We start from the raw sequence: 22,949 nt of genomic DNA on the forward strand, positions 1-22,949 counted from the left end.
TTACTATTTTCTCCTTTGTTACTCGTGATTAATCGTTAATTGCACTCCAAACCATACGATTACTAGTACGAATACCAACTTTGGAGAGACAAACGAACTTTTCAAATATTTACGTCACGAGCAACGCTTACCTCGTTTTCAAAATATTTCGATGATAATTGATTCCTAGAGAAGTTTATAAGAAGTTTTTATATTTATAAGAGTAACACTTGAAGACTCAAGGGATTTAATCACCTTGGTAATTGTTCTCAAAAAGAGGCAGTCGTTTGCACTGAAGATCATTTATGAAAATTATCGAAGGGCTTTCTTCTATGGTTGCGGAAATTATTTAATTGTCCAAAGAGCCTCTACTGAGTGAAGATATTTTCAAATAGTTATTATGAAAATAGATTTAAATATTTCAGGATTTTGTTAGAATTTCGGGAAATCAGTTGAACAGGCAGCAGGGAGATAACATAGCATTAGATGAAAAACGAAAAATATGTATTCTAAAAATCTGATCTACCCTATGTACAATGTTTGTCTATCAGTATCGATGAAAAATGGATGAAAAAGGATCAAAAAAGGATCAAAGAATACCTAGTCTACAATCAGTGACAAAATACTTGGCACAAAAGGGAAATTCACCGGGGTGTTTTGAAACCACAATCGATTTGTAAGTGCTCTAAAGTAGGTTCGAAGGGTAGAGTTTTAACTCTGAGTTTTAACATCAGACTTAAGGCTTACGACCTTAGGATCTGAGGATCTAAAAGTTCAAAAATGGTCCAGTAGGGCTTGAAATATAGCCTAGAAACCAATAAATCCCACCCAGATCGAAATAATCGATGAAATCAAGTTGAAGGCCTGAAGTTGACATTCTCGCTCAAACTTCAATTTTCGAAAAATGGTAAATTAGCCAAAAGTGCAAATATATTATGGCACTGATTGTAGATATATTTAAACTAAAAAAATGCGATCATGAAAAAATCAATATGGTTTTTGTTTTGAAAAAATATTTACATTTTAATCTAAATCTAGAAAACAAAAAAAATCTAAAAAAAAACAAACAAAAATAAAAACTGAACAAAAAACACTAAATCGTTTACAAAATGTCGGTTAGCTGATGCCAGCTTAATACCTGTATTATCTATCAATATTAAAATTTACCAAAAACAATTTGAAATGACTTTGCTTTTGTATGGTTTAAAAATAATTACTGTCAAATGAAAAAATATTCAACCAACTTGAATTTAGCGATTTCACTATCGCAGGAAACTCTCAAGTATAAAATATGATGATTTCTTCTCATCTAGAAATACAATTCTTTTAAAACGGATACTTTGTCGGATGATGGGTAGATTCGATTATCAGAAATGTTCAATAATTTCCTTTAATGCGGTTATTCTTTCCATCAAAGAGTGATTTCAAATGAAGAGTGGCAGGAATCATCTTTCCCATTCGTTCAATCTGATACTCTCCTTCTTTCAAAAAAGCATTATTGACCACTCCTCCTTGGGGGTCTTCCACGTAACCATACCCAATACTCTTTCCAATACTGTACCCAAAACCTCCACGACGGAGAAAACCAACTATTTCACCGTTACGATAGATGCCTTCGGAACCGAGTAATGCTCTGTGTCTGAAAGAGAGTAAAAGAGGTTTCTATCATTATTTGTTTGGTGAGCAAATCAACAAAAAAAATGCTCGATATAATAGATAGTTTCCATTTAATTCATCAAATTTCTATGACAAGTTTCATGCTCTCAGCAATCGTCAGATTGTCATAGAAATATACGATTTTAAAAGAGGTTTACAAATAGTTAAAACTAGACGGTTCCCGTCGTCACAAACGCCGGTTAATGGTTTTGCTTGCACATCAAAAGCCTTTAAAATACTATAATGTGGGTTTATTAGTCAAAATTTTGTGTCTGTAAGCCTCGATGATATGTCTTTTTAAGATAACGGAAGTTTGTGTTCAATGAAAGGTCATAGTGACCCTGTCAAAATTATCGAGGGTACCCGTCGTTGCAGACGCTCAAAGGTGTCTGAGGTGGTGAGAGGGTTGCTTCTAGGAAAGAAAAGACCTTAGTTGTGAAGGAGAGGCTCGCGCTTTGCGATTGAGCACTGAAGGTTTTCTCGTTTGTTGGCTTCACATGCGGACAGCTTAAAACCGGCGCATATGCAATGCAACCAACATTGAAACCTTTTTAAATAATGTTAGACGAAGTTTAATCATCAAACAACAATGTTGGATTTTGTTGCGTGTGTTGATATAAAATAATTCGAAATCGTGCAACAAAAATGCCACACCTTTTTATTTGAAACTTTGTGACGTCGCAGTACTTTTTCATGAAATTGACGTCAGAACTTTTTTCGTTTACAAATAGCAGTGTAGAGTCTTCTCTAATCCGAGTTTTCGTTGAAAACTTTTCTACGCTTGTCAAACTTAGCACGAGACTTTTTGTATCGAAGGTGGGTAGGTTTTTCAGCCGCGGCGTTCAAATTTTAGAAACCTGTTACTGGGCTAGCGTTACAGAAATTTTTCATAAACTCAATTAGTATAGTAAGATAAGTGCCAATAAAAATTACTTTCAAAATAACCTCGAGTTCTTTGTCTCCCTTGAGCATACTTTGTAGACCAATTAAATTCTATCAACCCACTAAAAGTGCCACTGATCTCATTTGAAATCGGCCGATTTTTTTATCCTTAAGGTACTTTTGGAAACACAAAATATTCGGAATGCGAAGTTACGGAGTGAAGGCATTTATATGATTAATTATAATTTCTTTTAAAATAATAGAGTTGAATACTCCTCGTTCTGTAGTTGTCTTCTGACCAGCCATCATAACAATCGGATGACGCACAGATCCGGTGAAACCCACAATATCATTTGCGAGCATCTACTTTAATGGGGTAAATTTTCGCGGGTGTTAAATTTCGCGGACTTCACGGATTAGGATGTCATCCCCGAAATTAAATCCCAATGGAAATTTTGAAAGGCCTTATCCGCGAAATATTTTAGAGAAAAAATTTACCACTTACCACATTCCAAGGAAGTGGCTGTTCGATTCTATCAAGCTACGCTTTGCTGCAAACCAATCACCTCACGAAAAAACTGTATGTATACACAAGCCTAACGTATGAAGGCGAAACATTTCAAACAACTTCGGGTGTCCGACAAGGTGGTCCAGAGAGCCCCTTCCTTTTCAATTTATTCATTGACTTTGTGATGCGCGTATTTATCGAAAAATCTACCAATACCCAATTCTTCGAACACAAGTATCGTATCGACCCAGGAGTTTGACAAGGGAAGAACGATACACACTCAGAGAACAAAATATTGACTTGAACGGCTCCTCCACATTACCCTGGTGTGGATATGCCGATGACTTAGTTCTGTTTCTCACAAATCTGGTCTGTCTCAACAATTCTGCAAATTTACTGAACTCTGTATTCAAAAATTTTGGTCTGACAATAAACACCTCTAAAATGGAGACAATGATTATCAACGATGAAAACCCAAATACAAATGAATACCCGGCAACCATAATTTCGATTGATGGCTCTCCGCTGAAAAATGTTCAAAAATTCAAATACCTTGGCTGCCATATAGACTATTTGGAACCAAATTCGGGTAACGTCGAAATAAATCATAGAATTCAAATTTCATCCGTTAAGTTTAATGAATTATCAAATTTACTACAAAACTTTCAAATCAACTTGAAAACGCGTGTAAAATTCTTGAACAGCTTCGTTCATAGTAGATTGATCTATGCATGCCAGAATTGGAATATCACCCAGAACCAATATGATCGCATTGATGCAACATATCGTATGTTCCTTAAACGTATGGTTCGTAATGGCATGAAACACGTAAACGAAGTGGAGAATGATTTTCGAATGATGATTAGTAATGTTCGTTTACATGAAATTTATGGCACAAAGGATGTGAGTGTATTTATTAACAAGCTACATGCTGAATGGACCTACCTGAAGATTGATGTAATAAGACAATTGAAAAATGAGAACAATAGTATGAAAATGCAGAATAATACGAGAACAACTCGAGAAATTCATGGAATCCGGCGATTCTCGGCTGTTCTGGCGATTTTTAGAAAGTTCATGTACCAAAATCAGTTTCATTGAAAATTGAACCATGCTTAATCGTGGACATTCTTATAAATTATGTTTTTGTTTGAAAAAAACAAAGACATGAAACGAAAAAATCCAATGAAAATCTGCAAGAACGGAAATTTCCGGCTTTTTTGGCCGGAAAAAAATTTTTCTCAAAAATCGAACTCGGTCATGTTTTGTGCATTGCGAATACGCATCACTCTGCAAAAAATCAAAGAAATATAAGGATGAAAATACGAGAAAATGTCAAAAAACCGGTTTTTCCGGCATATTTCCGGCATTTTCGACCGGAAAAAAATGTTTTTCGAAAATCGGGCTCCGTCACATTTTAGGTATTGTCATTTTGCATCAGTGTGCAAAATTTCATTAAAAAAATATAAAGTAGAGCTCGAGAAATTCAAGAAATACTGTCTTTCCGGCGAAAATAGGTTGTTCCGGCGATTTTTGAATAGTTCCGGCTTCAAAAATCAATTTTATTGAAAATTGGAACATACTTGATGGTGGACATTGCTATTAATAATTTTTTTGAATGAAAAAACAACCAATTATAAGGAAATAGTCCAATGAAAATACTGAAAAACGGCGATTTCCGGCATTTTCGGCCGAAAAAAAAAATTTCTCAAAAATCGGACTCGGCCATGTTTTGGGCATTGTTAATACGCAACTTTGAGCCAAAAATCAGAAAAAACTAATGATAAAATCTCGAGAAAGTGCCAATCCAAAAGTTGATCAAATCATTCCGATTGGTAAATCTCAAAATTATGATGTAATTGACCGCAATGAACCCATCAGTGCCCAGAAAAGGCGTTTGAATGTTGAGGGAACTTTTGGATTGTTATGGGTAAGTACGGTATAACAGGGAGAAAGTACCAAAAAGAAAACTTACTCATCGATAGTAAAGCAAGCTAATTTCTTTTTCAAGCCATCCACTTTCTGTTGTTCAAGAACGCTTCGGCCTTGGAAAGGAACATCACTTTTCATTTTACACGTGAACGCAAGTCCGCTTTCTAAGGGTGTGTCCGTATCTCGAATGTCCGCATGCCAATGACGGTACCCTTTCTCGATACTCAGATCGTCGATTGCACGATACCCTGGAAAAATGCGAATATTAAATTCATTCATTCATTCATTCATTAATTAGCATACAATATTATCAGATTTCTAATTACAATTTGAAAAACAGTATCCAAATTGGGAAAGTTTTGATAACATGAAAGCTCTACGTGGCTGAATCTAACTTTTCGTAAGCCCTCCCTTGCCTTCAGATTCGACTCAGTGTTATATTAAATATATGATATGCCGTTTGTTACCTGCATTAGCAATTCCATGTTTTTCGCCAGCATTCATCACAGCTCTGTAAACGTCAACACAACTTTCAGCAGGAATATGCAACTCCCATCCAAGCTCACCAACGAAGGTGAGGCGAATGGCACGCACTTTATGTCCTGCAATCACCACCTATGTAATATGAATTTAAAAATTATCGAAAAAATTCATTTAGCATTTCTTTTTTATTTCATCCTGATAAATAAAGTCATATCCAGTTGGTTTGACCTGTAGAAACCTTCTGTGGTCCTGAGTAAAACCTAAAAAGTATTTTTGTCTAAACTTTTTTCCAAGATTTGAAATTTGTAAAAATGGTAAAAACTCCTCCAACGGATCTTACGTTGAAATTCATTTGTTTTCTTTTAATAAAGTAAAATATTTGCAAGCTAGAATGAAAGGAAATGCCAAATATCTCGAACCATCTGATTACCCCTTTAACCAATAATACCATAAGACCACATCATGAGAGAACTTTGTTTCAGAAATCCATTTTCATTAAAGATTTCGAAGTACAGCTTGAAAAATTTACAATTCATAAAACTCTTGAAAGACTCCATAATTTCCAAACAACACCAACCTCTTTGTGAGTTGAAAATGGGAAAGCTTCATTGCTCAAATCCTGTCCAGTCAGTTCTTCTAATAAAGTACGGCTGTTTGGCCCTTGGATACTTAACATGCCAGCTTGTTCCGAAACATCTTTTAAATTGACATTGAATTTTTGTGCGTGGATTTCACGTTGTAAATGGCACCATGCGAATTGACCGATAGCGCCTCCAATCGCCAAATAGTAGCCTTTACCTAGTGTGGTAGATTTTAGATATTGAAGAATTGAGATTTTAAAAAATTGCGAGAAAACGTAAAAAGGAAAAATTAGGCTCAACGTTTTTTTTATATCCACGTAATGAGAATGATTCCTAAAAGGTATATTCGTCCTCTCGTCAAGGCGTCAACACCTAAAACCAGGGGTTTCCTGTTCGAATCCCCTCTCCTTCCAATGTTCCATTCAGTTCAAAGATAGCCGAGTCGGCTGACCGTTGACCCCAATAAAACACTAAATAGAATGCCTTAAAGTAGTGCATGATAGATCTTTTCATACATTACGTTACGAGCAACGGTTGCATCTTTTTCAAAATATTGCTCTAGTTATTGATTCAGAGAGTAGTTTATTATGAGTTTACTCTATTCAAAAAAGTCACACTCGAAGACTAAGGGACTTAATCACCTTGGTAATGGTTTCAAAACGAGGAAGTCGTTGCAATCTCAATAATTTATGAAAAAGACGATCTCTAGGTTCGTTCTACCGCTCGATGGAACTTGAAAAAAAAATTGTGGATAAAATATAGTTTACCATCGGTTTTGGGTGAGAAAAGGTTCGACCCATCTCCTTGATCTAACGTTGATACAGTCAAGTCAGCCATGATACCGCCTTTATCATTCAACATGCATGTATACGTCGTCGAGCCTGTGTTGGAAAGTAGAGAAATAGTCAATAATGTTGTTGAAAATTTCACAGTTTTGTCCTATTTAGAACATGTTTGTTTCAGTTTCAATTTTCATTTTCAAATGAAAAAAGGCCAAATTTGTAATTTCGCGGGGTCTAATTTTCGTGCTTTTGCCGAAAATCCGTGAAAAAAGCGAAAATTAGTTCCCTTAAGGTAGTTCTGGTACACACCTGGTTGTTTTCTCATGTTAGCAGTGAAAATCCAATCGACAGCTTTCTCGGCATCTGGTCCATCCAACAAGAACTTAGCAAAGTATGACATATTGAATGCAGCAACTGAATCACGGCACGCAAAAGCTTCGTTTCCAATCTGGTAAATAAGGAAATTTGTGAAGAAAACAACAGATCAAATATCTTTTTTGAGCGTTGTTTCTTTGTTTCTTGTCTGATACAGATAACATACAGTCAACCCTCTCTTATTCGAACTTCTATAATTCGAACTAAAAAATTGACCTGCGCAGCTGGAACGTGAATTAACTCGGAGCTTTCTCTCATGCGAAGATCATTCTTGAGAGAGAGAGTCAACTGTATATGAGAAGAATTTTTCGGTCACTGGCCTTTTTCGACGTAAAAATTGATTTGTTTAAATGTTTGACAAGGTTTATAATATAGGAATATACGAGAGAGTAAATGCCAAAAAGTAAATTTTAACTTAAGCCAACATAGCATTTGTCTGTCTATATTTAAAATATCGTTACTTTAAAAATACTGGACTTCTGAGAAAAGAATAAAAAAGTTCTGATATTGACACAAGACTAACCTTATGAAAATGTTCGGAGAAATCGAAAGTGTAATCTCCAACAAGAAGTTTATCGTATCCGTAATTTTCATGTTTGGGTGTCGGCTCTTCATAGTCAGCTGCATTTCCGTACCAATCGTAATCCAACACCTATAGAAATGAACAATTGTTCAGAATATACATTCCGTCTAAATGATTGGTTGTTCATTAGCCAAAATCTTAGTAACTTACAGTTAACACTCTATAATTCGATAATGTTGAAAGTCACCGTCAACAAGAAACTCTCATAAACGACGTTTTACTTTTCGATACGATCCCTTATTCGTTCTCCCCTTAAAAATCAACTGTAAGCATTTATCACCGGCTTTTCCGGTGAGTATGAGATCCTACCAGGCAGGAGTGTAATTATAGCTTAGTTTTCTCTTACCTAAGCTACCTTCAAGTTTTCAGAGATGCAATTAATTCAAACGATTCTTAGCGTCGGCAAAGGGTGTAACAGACAGCAGAGAGCAAATCTGATATTTTGGCATTACCACCGTGTTCTGATTTTTTGAGATGCGTTTAAATCGATGACCTAATGTATTTCAAATATCTGAAACTCAAGAGGGTTCAATGGAAGACACAGGTTTAAACTGATGTTTTAATATAAAAACAAGGCTTTAAACATACCTAGTTACGCGGTCATTTCATGTGCAAGAGATTGAACATTGCATTTAATCCAATGCTCTCAACCACAATTAAAATGATGTAAGATATTAAGATATCATTTGAGATATTTAGAGATTACCAGAGAAGTTATACTAAAAGATTGTCCACAGATTGGCCTTTTCCAATTTTTTTCCACTGTTGAGGATAATGATTTTTCGAAGTATCGAACCCCCTGGATATCTCCTCTTAAAAATATGATTACCCCTGGATATCGTATTTTTTACTTGAAAAGACACTTTATGAGCAGGGGGCTCATTATTTGAAAAGCCCGTTTTTTTAATAACAGTAATATAATAATATACCTCTGGATCGTCACCTTTGACAAAGTATCCGGGTCTTTCCCAGCCGTGTCTTTCTTGAAAGTGACATCCTGCTTTCACCATTTCCTGAAAGCAGAAGAAATCCCTTATTCAGTGGTTCAACAAGATTTTTCGACTGCGAGACGGAAAATAGATTTTACACACCAGGTTAAAGCAAATATTATTGAAATTTAGGTGAAATATGCAGATTGTCGAGACGGAATTCCGTTTGAAACGGAAGGACTTTTGACACTGCTTATTGGGTAGAATTGTCACTAGGGTGAGAAGTAGGTGCATTGTATTAATTTTAGCGCCTTCAAATACATAGTAGCATGCGAAAATCCATGTTGGACCTGGTTGGACATCGCCTTAGATTAGTTTTCATCATATAACAGGTAAATTGCAGGTCTGACAGTAAAAATCGGATGTATCTTTATAGTTTTTACTCGCATCCATTTGTTTTACACAGTGTGTCGATATCTCAGGCTCATTTTCAGGTGTCTTCAGCAAACTAAGATGTGAAATCAAACTACACTGTAAGGGTCATAAAAGTTTGGTAAAATGTACTGTAAGGGTACCTTTTCACTGCTCAAGGGCTGCACTGTAAGGGTAAACTGTCCGATTTTGAAAGCCATTTTTTTTGCGGCACATGTCGTCGTTAGAAATCGATTGCCCCCCGGGTCGTCAACCCTCCTAGCAGCTGGTGGAAACAGCATTATGCATACATACATAATTTATGTAGTTTTATTACTTAATGCCGATTTATTATAACGTATTAAACTTCGAAACCTGAATAACAGGTTTTGTAATTTTGTTGTAAATACGAATAAAGAAACCCCGGTGTGAAAATACCACACATTTTGTAAAAATTTAAATCTGCATTTTTGATAAATTTGAATTTGTAAGCATATTATTATAATGTGTCACTGATAATAATAAAAGTAAAAGATCAATGCAAACAAGAATGTCACGACAAAGTCTTTTAATATGACTTTTAGGTTCACTATACATTTGTGTCGATAATTTAAACTGATCTAAACATAATGCAATGAAATAAAAGTGTAAACCCAAGAGAGTGATTTCTAATTCCAATGAAAGTGACTGTAGTCTTGGTCTCTGATACCCAAAAGGTGATAGAGACCAAGACTACCGTCAAAGACCTTGGGATCACTTTAGATGTGGGTATGACATATGACAATCATATAGAAAATGTAATCGACAAAGTCAAAGGCATCAGTTCATGGATATATCGAACTTTCAAAACAAGGGACCCTACTGTAATGCTGACCCTATGGAAGACATTGGCAGTCCCTCACATTGATTACTGTTCACAGCTATGGTCACCATCCAAGAGACGCCAAATGCAACGACTAGAACAGCTTCAAAAATCATTCCTAAATGGAATATTCTCTTTACAAAAACTGAACTATTGGGAAAAACTTAAAACTCTAAAACTATACAGTCTGGAAAGACGTAGAGAAAGATATCAAATCATCTATACTTGGTACATCTTAGAAAAATATTCTCCAAATTTCAACCACTCTGAGAACAAAGGGGGTATCACCTGCTACGAAAACCAGAGGCTCGGACGAAAATGCCACCTTAAAGAAGTAAATTTTAAACACAAAAACATTTGGAGAGGCTCACTATCTGAAGAAGGACCTAAGCTTTTCAATTCTCTCCCATTCTACATTCGTAATATCACAAACTGCACAAAAATTAAATTCAAAAGACAACTCGACCTTTTTCTTTCCACACTGCCGGACGAACCACTGCTCCCGAATTATTACCGAGTTTATGTATCGGAGGATATCGAGGGCGACGGTAAGTGAAATGATGCAAAACAAAGTCGATAGTTGATGTACGGCTCTATATCGCCTTTGCTCACCTAAACAGACGACGGTATCTTGGTGTTTTTACCGTCGTCGAGCAAAGTGGACGGTGGTTTTGGAGACATGTCAACTTTGCTTTATACCGTCCCCCTCCATTTATCTCGAATACATAAACTCGCTAATATCCCTACAGGAGAGCGGATTCAAATAGTGTGAGAGAAATGGCGAATCACCGGATTCCCAAATTGGATGATTGAGAGACTCAAAAAACCCATCAAAAGTATCAAAAGTTAAGTAAAGTAAAGTTTTTTGTAAGCATGTCTTTTGGGGGAACATACTCGGTTTTGCTTAGGGATCTTTTAGAATAGAGCAGACATATACAGTCGAAAAACATGACCCCTATTGACCTACACGTTTTTTTATAAGAACATCCAAAATTTATGAAGCCTTCAAATGTTCTTAACTTTTTGAGTTTTAAGCCTAAAAATATTCTTATTTTCACCATTTTGTGAGTGTTCTTGTCTATTTTCCTAAGAAATTATATGTTTTAGAGTTCCCAAAGCCTTAAAATGTTCTTAACTTGTTCTTAACATTTTGGCCATCGAAGCCTTATGTTCTTATATAGTTTGTTCTTATAAAAAAGCCTGTATATACAGTTAACTCTTGTTAAATCGAATTCAAAAGAGAAATCTTATTCGTTCGAATCACAAAGAGATTCGAATTATAGAAAGTATTTTAAGAGCATAAATTGATATCATCAAATCAAATTATAATTTTATAATGTTCACTACTACTCATAATAATAGAAGTTCGAACAAGCGAGAGTTTATTTTATGTGTATAACGAAAGGAACCAATACTCATAGAAGATAGTGTTACGCTACTTACTTCGTGTAGAGGATCTTTTCTCATGTTACGACTAGCTAAGGGTTCGTCATGTGGGAAAACCATGCTGTAATTCTTAGCGTATGCTTCGTGCGATCTTTCGTAATTCCATTTCTTGTTTGATGTCAACGAATGATGGAAACGGCTAAAGAGGAAATTCGAGTTTTTGTCAATCAAAGTCAAAATATTTGAGTAAAAGGGAAATTCCCTGCAAATTAATAAAAACAACAAATCATTTCTTAAACGCTTTCATTTAATACTTCAAGGATGTAGAGTTTTAACATTAGATCCACTGAGACCTAGGATCTCAGGATCTAAAAGCCCAAAAATGTTATATAGCTAATATGGCTAGGAATCACAGGAAAAAATTATTGATTACCTAGCCTAGGGATTGTTCATTTTCAGATACGGTTTTTATTCGATTACATTAGCCTAGAATCTTAATAAGTTCGGGAAAGTAAGGAAACTAGAAAACCTACTTTCCCATGCTGGAAGTGTTTTACAAACGTGTTAGTGAAAACAGATTTCCACATGTGGAAAACTAATATCTTTAACTTTCTAGTTGCCCATTCAGAATTGCATCGGGAATAAATTAAAAATCCCAAGTCTTTCTAAACTGATTATGGATGAGTCGGGAAAAGACAGATCGCGAGTTTTTAAAATGATTACTTTTTACAAGCTAGGGAAAGGAAATATCACGAATTGTGACCTTGCTTGCTTTATTCTATTCTTCTTTATTCTTCTTTCTCTGGATCGGGAAATGTGATTTCTCGAACTCTTTAATTTGAGTGTATCCTTTAAACAATTGATTAAATCAGAACTTATTTTTCAAACCCTTCAAATAAGACAATTCAATCAAAAAATTTTAACTGTCACAACTTAGAGTTAGAGCCTGAGTTCGGGATAATTATTTTCAGGTTAGGGAAAATTGATTTCCCTAACTTGTATTATGCAAAAGTGTTCGAGTCGTATGTAAAGCAAACCATTATAAGGGTGTATTTGATCAGTGTGTATAACACAACACTAAAGGTGAGGCGTTCCGGCAGGGTGGCTTCATTTGTTCGCAATAGACTTGCGTCGCAAGGGCTCAGTGGATCGGTGAGACGGGTTTGAGGTCATTAAGTTGGCTCTCTAGTGCAGCTCCACTATTGTGACAAAAGTGCCGGGATTCTCAAAGTAGCGCAAGTACATGTCAGAACGAATGAGAGCTATCGAAACAATGCTCACAGAATGATCGAATACATTTGATTATTTTACCAGCTTCCTATAAATCAGGATTTAATTCATGAATATGGGTAACCCTATGGGGCTTTATTGAGGTTTGCTCGAGAAAAGCACTTTTCAATAATAGGGGAATTTAACATCCCTAGGTAGTCATAAGATCGGGAAATTTCATTTCGATAACTAGGGAGCTGTTGCACCTTCCCTAGCTAGGGATTTGTCAGGGGAAAATCTAGATTTCCAGATCTGGAAATACACATTTCCACAGCCTAGGGAATCAAAAAATTTTACCTGTGAATATAGCATGGGAGTCAACTGTGAAAGCAATGAAATACCCTAAAGTCTCAATATTTATCGACACTAAGTGTAGGCATTCCTATGAGACGATACACTGTCACATATTCAAACAAACGTTGACAATGGATTACTTTATGTACATCAACCCCCGTTATGATTTGTATAGAAAATTATGTTTTCCATTTCATGTATAGCTGGTGTACATAAAAAACTTGTCATATAATTTATTTTTATGTTCATAAAGAAAAGGTCAAAATATTCGTGTTAAAATATGGGTTTCCTTTCTTGACATCTAGTGTAACATTAGAACACTCTAGAAAAGAAACTGGATCACTCTGGATCACTTCATTAAAAAACACAAAGAAGGCATATCGCATTATTCCACGGCTTGTAGCTATTGTCAAGTTTTGAATTCTTACAGTAACATTTCAACCCATGCATAATATGACACCTTGCCTGTCGAATCTTTCCTTTTCGCAAAAAAACTGTTCACATTTTTATTTAGTTCTACAATTCATGACCATGAAATCGCTCAACGCGTTGAATAAAAAAAAAACAAAAAAAAAACGGATCTGCAAAAGTTCATCGTATGTTCAACTTTCAATCTCGTCATCCTTTGTGTTAATAGCTAACAATACCAAACGAAAGGTATCATTTCAAACTGTGAGATTGAAGCCGAAGCGCTTTTTCCATTCAAAATCACCCTTATTCGAAAGCTCTTTGCTTTTGATAGCTCTCAAAACTAAAGAAACATCACTATTCAAAGTGTCGCAAAGCAGCTGCATAACCTAGCCAAAAATTGTTACCTTGGATCATAAGCAAACATATCAAGATCAGGATGTCCATGGATAATCCACTTAGCAAGTTGATTTCCACAGCCTCCAGCATACATAATACCACTGGAGTTGAAGCCACAAGCATGGTAAAAACCACGCAAATCAATATCTGGACCAACCAAAGCTTTGTGATCTGCTGTGAATGACTCTGTGTGGAAAGAAGAATTTTTTTGATATTGTGTCCTACAGGTACTAATAAAATGTTGAATGTCTTTAATAGCCAAACAATTACATGCAATAATCACCCATTACAGCACCTGACCCCGAGAATGTAGTAAACCCCGAGAATGTAGGTTTCTCATTTTTTAGCATTGTAGCCCTAACGATAAATCAACATCATAAAAAGTTGTTTCAGAGTATACTGTTACATCTTACTGATTATTTCTGGACATAAAATTTTAACTTGAATCAATTGTTTCCAACGAAAATTTGAAAGGAAGTTGATTGGATACTACCCGAATTGATACATTTTTTAAATAAATCCTCTCTAAATCGAAATCTATTGGAATTAAGTTATGATGATAGGGTATTTTCTTAGTCCTAATGAACTAAGGAAATGGGGAAAATAGTTCATTTCAATATTTATTGTTCTAAGTTAGATATTTTGACGAAAATGTTTGACATAACTTTTGGGGTTAGTTGACCTAGAATTTGGGGGCCTTTATAACCCGACATAAAAAGTCTGTCAAATTATATAAAACTTGTTTGTTGTACTTTCATAACATGAAAGTACTACCTGAGAGATGATTAATGTTGACATTTGAGCTTTTACGACGTGTCCCAGACCCACTGGGACCCCAGCCCAATCAGAAAATTTGCCTAAGTTTGGAACAATAGAATTTCTATCCCAATTTGGACTTAGTTAGAAATTTTTGGACCCGCATTGGAAAAAAGTTCCACCGGGGCTGTGAGGCAGGGGTGTTGTTACATTATTCACATCATTTCAGCACAAAATTTTCAACCCTACAAAATAAAAACAACTTTCTTGCTCTTGATTTCGTCCTTTCTTTTACTTTTCCTCATTTGTAGCACGATAAAATTAATATGTTTGTTAATTTTTTGTCAGAGTATATTTCTAAAATAGGAATTTCACTTAGAGAACAATAATTTCCGATGAATACCGAGATTCCATTCTCAACAACCGAATCTTTTTACCTACATTCTGGGGGTTAAAAAGGGAAAAATCAAATTTTCAGAATAACACAATGCTCTTTAGAATATTGTTTTGGCATAAAATATTTCTAAAATTTACTGTAAGAGTTAATCCAATTGAAAAAATATCAACATTTTACTATTACTAGATATAAAGCCATAAAACCAAACCTACATTCTGGGGGCTATAACGAAAATGGGAGTCAACTTCAAAGACCAAATAAATTGGGCTAACTATCAAAAATAATGAAACTAACCCCTGGGAAAGGATTTTAGGAGTTCAAAATTTCGTTGAAAACATTCAAGATCTTTTAAAATGCAAATCTACGTCTTTCAGGTCTGATTCAAATTTCACCTACATTCTCGGGGTCAGGTGCTGTATATCGAATGCAGTGGCAATCCTCAACATAACAGACAGAACTTAAAATTTATACAACAAATTAAAACAAACTAAATGAATTGTTGAATTTTGAAATAGAAAAGCCTCCTTTTTACAATTTGTTGAAAAGGAACTTAAATTTTCAACATACACAAAATACATTTTCAGAACCATTTACCATATAGCTTGAAATGGAGTGTTAGCAAGTTCCAGGGATTTTTAAACTAGAACCTACCTGGGCCACAAACAGTTGATTTGACTTCAGTGTGTTCAACAATCGGAACACGGTTGATTGCTCCCTCAATATGAGTGCTGAAAACATCCCAATCCAAATCATACAGTGAAAAGGCAAAGTCCTTTGCAATCTGAAAAAAAGGGAGAATGGCCGAATATGAGTGATTGGGATAAGACAATTTTTACATATAAGGTCGTTATTCATGATATGTAAAATATTCACACACAAAAGACCCAACAGTTGATTGGTTGTTAGTGACATAAAATCAGTCAATAAATACGCCACTTGCAACCAATCAGCTGTTGGGTCTGTGATGTAATATTAGAAGAAATTACATTGATGATCAAAATAAAATGATGTTCTAACCGATTCACTTGTACTTTTTATGTATTTCATGTCACACTAATACTTTATCTTATGTTATTGACCTAGTAATGATTTCAAATTAATCCTTTCATATATTACCCTGTCAATGAAGATTGGGTTGTTTTCATATCCACCAATATGTAGTTCATCGCCAAGCATCTTCAGGTAGACTGATGCATCATGGTCACGAATGCTTGGCATCCCTTACAAATATGAGAGGAAAGTTTCAATTGTTTGAACAAAAAATTACACAATGAAAATTGGTCCCTATTCATGTCTGGCATCAGAAAGCTGAGACTGAAAGTGTGCTCAATGTTTTGTGAAGAGGTTAAAAAAGTCTTGATATGAAAGTTTTCATGTAATGTAAATATACCTCTGATTCCCTCTATCTTTTCTGTGATGATGTAAGCATGTTTCATGGCAACTAAGGGTACAGATACACCACACATGCCACCAATATATGGTGACCAAGCACCACATGCATTGACCAAACAATTTGTTTTAATTTCTCCTTTGGTAGTTTTAACACCAGTTACTTTTCGTGCACCAAAATCATCAATGTTTGTATCAACACCTGTTACTTCACAACCTTCTACAACCTAAGAAGTAAAATAAAATAATCTACAATATTTGGAATAGGATGCGACTTATGTAAGGTTTCAATCATCTTTTTCAGCCATTGCATCTTGTGTAGCCTGGATAATGAGCTCTTGATTACTTTGGTAAAGAAAGAAAAAAACACTCTTATCAGTTTCTTATCAGTTCAACCCACACCTAAATTCGTTACCTTAGCTCCTCTCATCATTGCCCCTTTAGATAGTGCAGAAGTCCAGCTTGAAGGGTCAATTGTGCCATCACCAGGACTGTACATGGTTCCATACAAATCATCAATATTCATCAATGGGTATAACTCCTTTGATTCTTTTGGAGACAATATATACGATTCAACTCCGTAAACTTTTCCAAGCTGTTGTTAAAAAGAATTATAAGAATGAAAAGGATACAATCCCATAGAGAGAGTTTTCTTGTTTTTTCTTTCACTTTTCCCAAGTACTTATTAAAGATTGTACAAACTTTAAATTCAGAAATACTTTTTCAGGTAAAAGACTTCAAAAATATTATAATATAAATTTCGAAAAGAGTGAAGAAACATTTACCGTTTGAAGTCGCTGGTATTCTTGTAACCTCTCCTTGTTATTTGCAATAAACAAGCCTCCATTCTCGTTATAGCCTGTACTCAAGCCTGTTTCTTTTTCAAGAACAAAATGGGCTAGATGCCTTGTATAGTTTAGCAATTCAATACTCAAATCAGATGGTTGGTTTCTCCAAACAAGCCCTGCACTATGCCATGTTGTTCCTGCTGATAATTTATCTTTTTCCAGAAGGACAATATTTTTCATACCATGTAAGGCAAGATGATATGCAGTGGAGCATCCTATTGATCCACCACCAATTATAACTGCATCAGCATATTCTGGAACACTTGACTTATCCTGAAAACAATTGGTGAATTTATTTAAAAAAATTCAATTTACGAAACAAGTTGCTACCTGAATTGTAAGGGGCCTAAATCCTGAGAACCTTAATAATTTCAATGAGACCTACAGTCTTGGGAGCCTTACTTTTAAAGCTGTATAAGTCCATTTTTGTGATTTTGAGAAAATAATGATTATGTGATGCAAACCAGGCATTTACACTGGACAAGAAGTTGACAAGAAGTTTTTGACGTTTCTTCAATGTAAGTACGTGATGCATATAAAGAAGTTTTTCACAGAAAAATGGTAACACACATTTCCTTGCCCTGCCTTGACAGGCATTTCTGAGATTGAACCCAAACCCTGTTTACTTTACGAAAACATAAGATTACAAAATTTGACATAGTTAAAGGTTCTTGATTTATCTCTAGGTTTGAAATTTGCAACATGGCTTTTTGCATTGTATTTTAGCCAGCTTTCAAGCTTTACAATTGGCAGACGAGAAGAGTTTAGCTGTTTAGAAGCTATGAAAGTGATCCCAATTGAGAGCATTGTTTTGAGAAGTTCAGTTTGAGAAATCCTCTCAGTTAAGCACTTAAATTCAGACTAATTAAACTAATTACTCTAGCATAATTTGTTTTAAATGTAATCTAATTGATTTGTCTTCTGCATGACAGCTGCTGCCTAGAAACAATATAATTCATCCCATATTTACTGCTTGGAGTAAGTAATTTATGCTGTAATAATCAGTTATCAATAAAGGGTCATGTTCTTCTAAACAACTATCAATACCAAGCAATGTCAATAAAACTGCTCGATTAACTAATTGGATTTAATCCAACAATATTGAATAATAAGTGTTCGATTACCAAAAGAAATCAAACAGAACTGAGAAGTTCGATTATGTTGATTAATGTTTGATTTATGGTATTTGCTTGTATTTTCCATTTTGGCAGTGCAGCACACAACAGCACACAATCTTAATGACCAGCTTTTATGCAGGTTTTCAACAGCAGTTTGGCTGTTTTCCAAGCAAGATCTGCTGTGCTATTGATATCTGAACCACTCAAATATTAACTGAATTTAAATATCAAATACAAATCTGTAATCAAACTGTAATCAAACTGAAATTTTTTTGGTAACAGCTTTGCACCTTTGAAATCCAGAAATGCCTTGTTGTCCCACCCTCACTGTTTTGTGAAATGCCGGAAAGGTATATTGGTTATTAATTGGTCATTGATTTATGGTAAAATTCACGTTTTCGAGACATGCCAGTATGGAAACGATGTGAAGTCCACGCCGAATTGTTATTTGTTTAAACTGAGGTCTATGTCAAAAAAGTTTGACTTGCGGAACTTCAGGGAGGTCTACGTCAAAAAAGTTCGACTTGCGGAACTTCAGGGGGAATCGAAATTGGAGGGGTTTTGGGTCTCATGCCTAAAAGTTGCCCAAAATTTGCTATATTTTTTAGTTTTATGATTAAAAAGTTAGAAAAAAAGCTTGTATTACTGGTACTTCTAAATTGGACGCGCTTAAGGAACGACCGCACTTATCGATTAACAATCGACTGTCGAGTACCAAAATTTCAAAAAAATTGTGAGTATTCTATCACTTTCTTAACAACCCTTCTAAGACTCAATAACCGTTCGAGTACTTTGATTGTTATTGATTACTTTCGATAACTTTGAAAACTTCGATAACCAATTGATTACTTTGATAACCAATTACTATGATATATCTTTAATAAAAACCAAAAAAATGACCTAAAACCAAAGCACAAAAAGAAGGCCTGCCATAAAGATTGATCCCCTTTTATTTCCCAGCCATTTCACCTGCTATTTTGTTTGTCTTCGTCCTGGGTTTCCTCAAGTAACTCATATTGCGCGTTCTGATTGGTTGGAGAAAACGAAAGTGGTTATTCGCGCGTTCTGATTGGCAGGAGAAAACGAAAGTGGTTTTCGCGTGTGAATCGCGTGTTTAAATTGGCTGAAATAAATTTGGTTTCAGATTATTTTGACGCGCTGCTACTGGAAACATATTTGATAAAATCAATGGCTGGAAGGTACTCAATACAATCAAAGGTACCGTCAACTGCTCTAACTTGGGACTATCTGACAAAACATGGGAAGGCAATTCGGCCACCATTTCACCGAACCTCCAAAGTCATTTGATTTGAGTTAATGAACGGCGTATTAAAAAATACACGATTTCTCTTTCGCACCCAGTAGGCTTTTAAATCGAAATATGAAAAAAAAACTGTAATGGAACACACGCGAGTGTCCGTGCACTCTAAGAGGAACGAGGAAGTATGATTGATAAACTTGGTAGAGTTATCAAAACAAATTTGTTGTCAAAGAGATTTAACAGTAAGTGAAAATACAGACCAGATATCAACCAGTCCCATGTTTCGACCAATCGTCCCAAGTTACACAAGTGTTTCAACCGGTATTCCAACGAAGCCATATTTTGGTTTGTACAGAAATTTCGCCCGCTCAAATCCAAAACAACAAAATGGTCAATCTCATTAAAGCAAAACATTGCGGCCACGGCATTTCTGGTCACGTGACCATCCGTGATTTTAGACCAATGAAAACGCTTCATTTCCCCGGATTAAAGTTGTGTCTACACTAACACGCGGGAAATGGCTAGAAAAAGAGAGAAAAAGAGAGAAAAAACCAGGGGTCAAATTAAAATTTTCTCCCTTCTTGCGGCAAACATAAAAGACTTTAAGAGGCCATTTATTTAAGAAAGAGGTGTTATATCATAAATAATTTATGTAAGTAAGTGATATTTTAAGTAAAAAGTTCATTAACAATTTTATTTTGAAGTTTGTTTTTAAAAACAAAACCCCCGTGCTAGATGATAATCTCATTTTCTTAACTTATGGACCCATTTGGAAGTCTTCGTAATACAGATCATTTGGCAGTGTAGTTGCAGCCTATACAAGAATTGGAATCTAAAGTCTGAAGTCGTAACTCCTTGAAAGTGACCCCGCAGAGAAATTTTTAGTTGGCAGACACTCACTTTAGGTTGGTTTGGAAATAGTTTTATTTTGAAATGTAATCTTCACTTTAGATGAATACTTTTATCTATTTGGATTCATGAAAGGTTCAAGGTTTGTTTACTTTTTATTTCGAATTATTTCATTGATTTATTAAGGTGCAATAGCTGATTGAAAAACGAATATTTTTTATAGTTATCAGCGTGGGCTTGGCCGCCATTTTGAATTTCGATTTTTTTCTCCTGTACTCGGCAATTAAGAGGTTGTTCGTAATACGCGATTTGGCTTACGCGTAACACTTGTGGTTAGAGCAGTTGACTGTGTTCAATATGATCGAAGGTAATCGAAATGATTAAACAAATCGAAAATGGTTGAAGAAAATGCCATAATCTGGAGTCAAGTGTGTATTCGATCACCGATAAAATCGATAGGCCGAGACAAACTTTCAATAATTGGATTGTAACATCGAGTTAAGTCTCTTTTGTTAAGTCACCAGGGGGTAAATAAAACAGACCTTGATACATTTATCGTTCGTTTCAACTTGACGATTTATTTAAAACTCAGCCTCCTAAATATTTGGGGTAGGTAAAATATGTACAAAGAAATTCATACTTTTCCAACCCGGCGAATCTTTAAAAAAGAAGCGAACAATAAAATATAATTACCCTTTCCAAATAAACCTCTTCGGTGGTGAGCGTAGTCTACTCTGACGTAATTGTAAAATTTATGTGATGGGAGTTTGACATAGTAATGTAATGTTGTTTGGGGAATTATGAAGTTCTCTGGAATTTCGATTGCATTTATTCAGGTTGATTTTTTATGACTTCTAATGGTACTTTTTCTAACAAGTTTGATTACTCTGTTCTCACACTTATGTCTTTTTTTTTAGCGTCCTTTTCCGTGATTACTTTTATTTATATTTTTAAAGACATGTAAGAAGGCATATTGATGTAACTGTTAGTACCGTCTGGTGTAATGAAATCGGGCATTAGAATAGCGGTGCTCCTCTCATCTTGAAAAGATTTGACTTACGCCAATATCTTACTTATAGACCTTTTTTTAAAGAGGCCACCCTGTTGAATAATTATGTAGTCCAGCAGAAAAACAATGATACAATCATGCATAATTATTACATTAACATTGTCATTATGTGTGATACAGTAATTATGCATGACTGTATCATGGCATGAACCCCCCCAGCCCGCAGGGGGGGGGGGGCTACAACCAAAATCTTCCTGAAAAAGGCTGGGGGCTGGATTTTTTTTCAATTTCAGGGGGTACCTATGATCTCTGGGGGTATCTAACTTTTATGCAGTAAGGTCTGGGGGCTTGGGAACTATATTTTATCTTGCTTTTATCTAACTATCATTATTCTTTTTAATTGTAAAAATATACAATTTTTTTCATTTCTTGACATATACTCAAGTCACAGGGGGTGCCAATCACAGGGGGTACCTACTAACATCTGTTCTTTGGGGGTACCTAAAATTCAGGGGGTACCTATTTTCTTAGGGGGTACCTAAACCCCTGGTCCATGCCATGTGTATCGTTGTTTTTCTACTGGACTACATAATTATTCAACAGGGTGGCCTCTTTAAAAAAAGGTCTATATCTGCCCCTTACGCTCCTAAGCCAAAAGTAATAACTGCCTCACGCCGAATATCTTCGGCGTATTGTGCACCATTTCCAGCCTTAGGAGACATGTCATAACTTCATTACCTACCCCAGTGATGTCCCATCAGTAACGTAGAGCCTGGGATACACAGGGCCATTCCAGAATTTGTCTGTAACAGGGGGCGGATGACACAGGATTTCCGAGGGCAAAAGTTTTCACCAAAATTTGAAATTTCCAAGGCGAGAGAAGAAAATGTATGAATTTCCAAGGCAATTGAATTAAAAAAGGCAAAAAAGAGTGGAATTTCCGATGCATTTTGCAAAAGTACATGGATTTTTATCGGAATTTCCGACCACCACTGGAAAAGAAAAATTATTTCCGAGGCTAGAGAAAATTAAAAAATGCAAGTCGTCCGACAGGGGGTAACAAAAATTTTCTGGAATGGCCCACAGGGACAAGATTGTTGTCCTTCTTAACCTAGTGATTTTCATGGATCAATTGCTCTTTATTTGATTTGGAACAAACGAATTTAGATAGAAAGGCACATCGGACATCGGAAGTATATAAAATAAAAACTTTATTTCATACCTCTGCTGCTGAAAAAAGTGATGCTTGTGTACTGAATGCAACTCGTTTAGCTCTGGAGCCTTGATTCAGGAGATTTTTTGTATACTTGCATATTCGATACATATTCAAAGTTCAGTTTGCAGTTCTGGGCCTGCAGAAATCTAAGTTTTCTCGTGGGTACTCAAGGGTACTCTAGGAGGTGCACCTTTGTTTACATTTTGATAGTCTTGAACGAGGTCTATCGGACCCACCGGTCTGACCAGTCATACCCGTTTTTATTGGTATAACTTATCATAAATTTTTTTTTAATCATAAATTAGCGGCATGACGTCACATACTCTGACGTCACAAGTCTCATTTCTCTTTCTTAGTGTAGCTCAACCCTTGTGGATAGAGCCTTAT

General features: G+C 35.5%; 1 protein-coding gene across 1 annotated transcript; it reads right to left on the bottom strand.

Annotated features, from left to right (window-relative positions):
* Nucleotides 1-461: 461 nt before the first annotated feature.
* LOC136805904 (sarcosine dehydrogenase, mitochondrial-like) lies at nt 462-22,762 on the bottom strand. The gene is made up of 16 exons (XM_067062479.1): nt 22,569-22,762; nt 17,047-17,382; nt 16,677-16,856; nt 16,263-16,488; nt 15,989-16,092; nt 15,524-15,653; nt 13,728-13,905; nt 11,407-11,548; nt 8,691-8,774; nt 7,702-7,830; nt 7,113-7,251; nt 6,789-6,902; nt 6,018-6,238; nt 5,425-5,572; nt 5,001-5,205; nt 462-1,618 (listed from the first exon to the last, which is right to left on the bottom strand). The coding sequence occupies exons 1-16, from the start codon at nt 22,668-22,670 to the stop codon at nt 1,357-1,359; spliced, it is 2,700 nt and encodes an 899-aa protein (XP_066918580.1). The 5' UTR covers nt 22,671-22,762; the 3' UTR covers nt 462-1,356.
* Between the last annotated feature and the right edge of the window lie 187 nt (nt 22,763-22,949).

The sequence above is a fragment of the Clytia hemisphaerica genome, unplaced genomic scaffold (assembly GCF_902728285.1).
Source record: "Clytia hemisphaerica strain Z4C2 unplaced genomic scaffold, Clytia hemisphaerica genome assembly, whole genome shotgun sequence".
In the NCBI taxonomy this organism is placed as follows: domain Eukaryota; kingdom Metazoa; phylum Cnidaria; class Hydrozoa; order Leptothecata; family Clytiidae; genus Clytia; species Clytia hemisphaerica.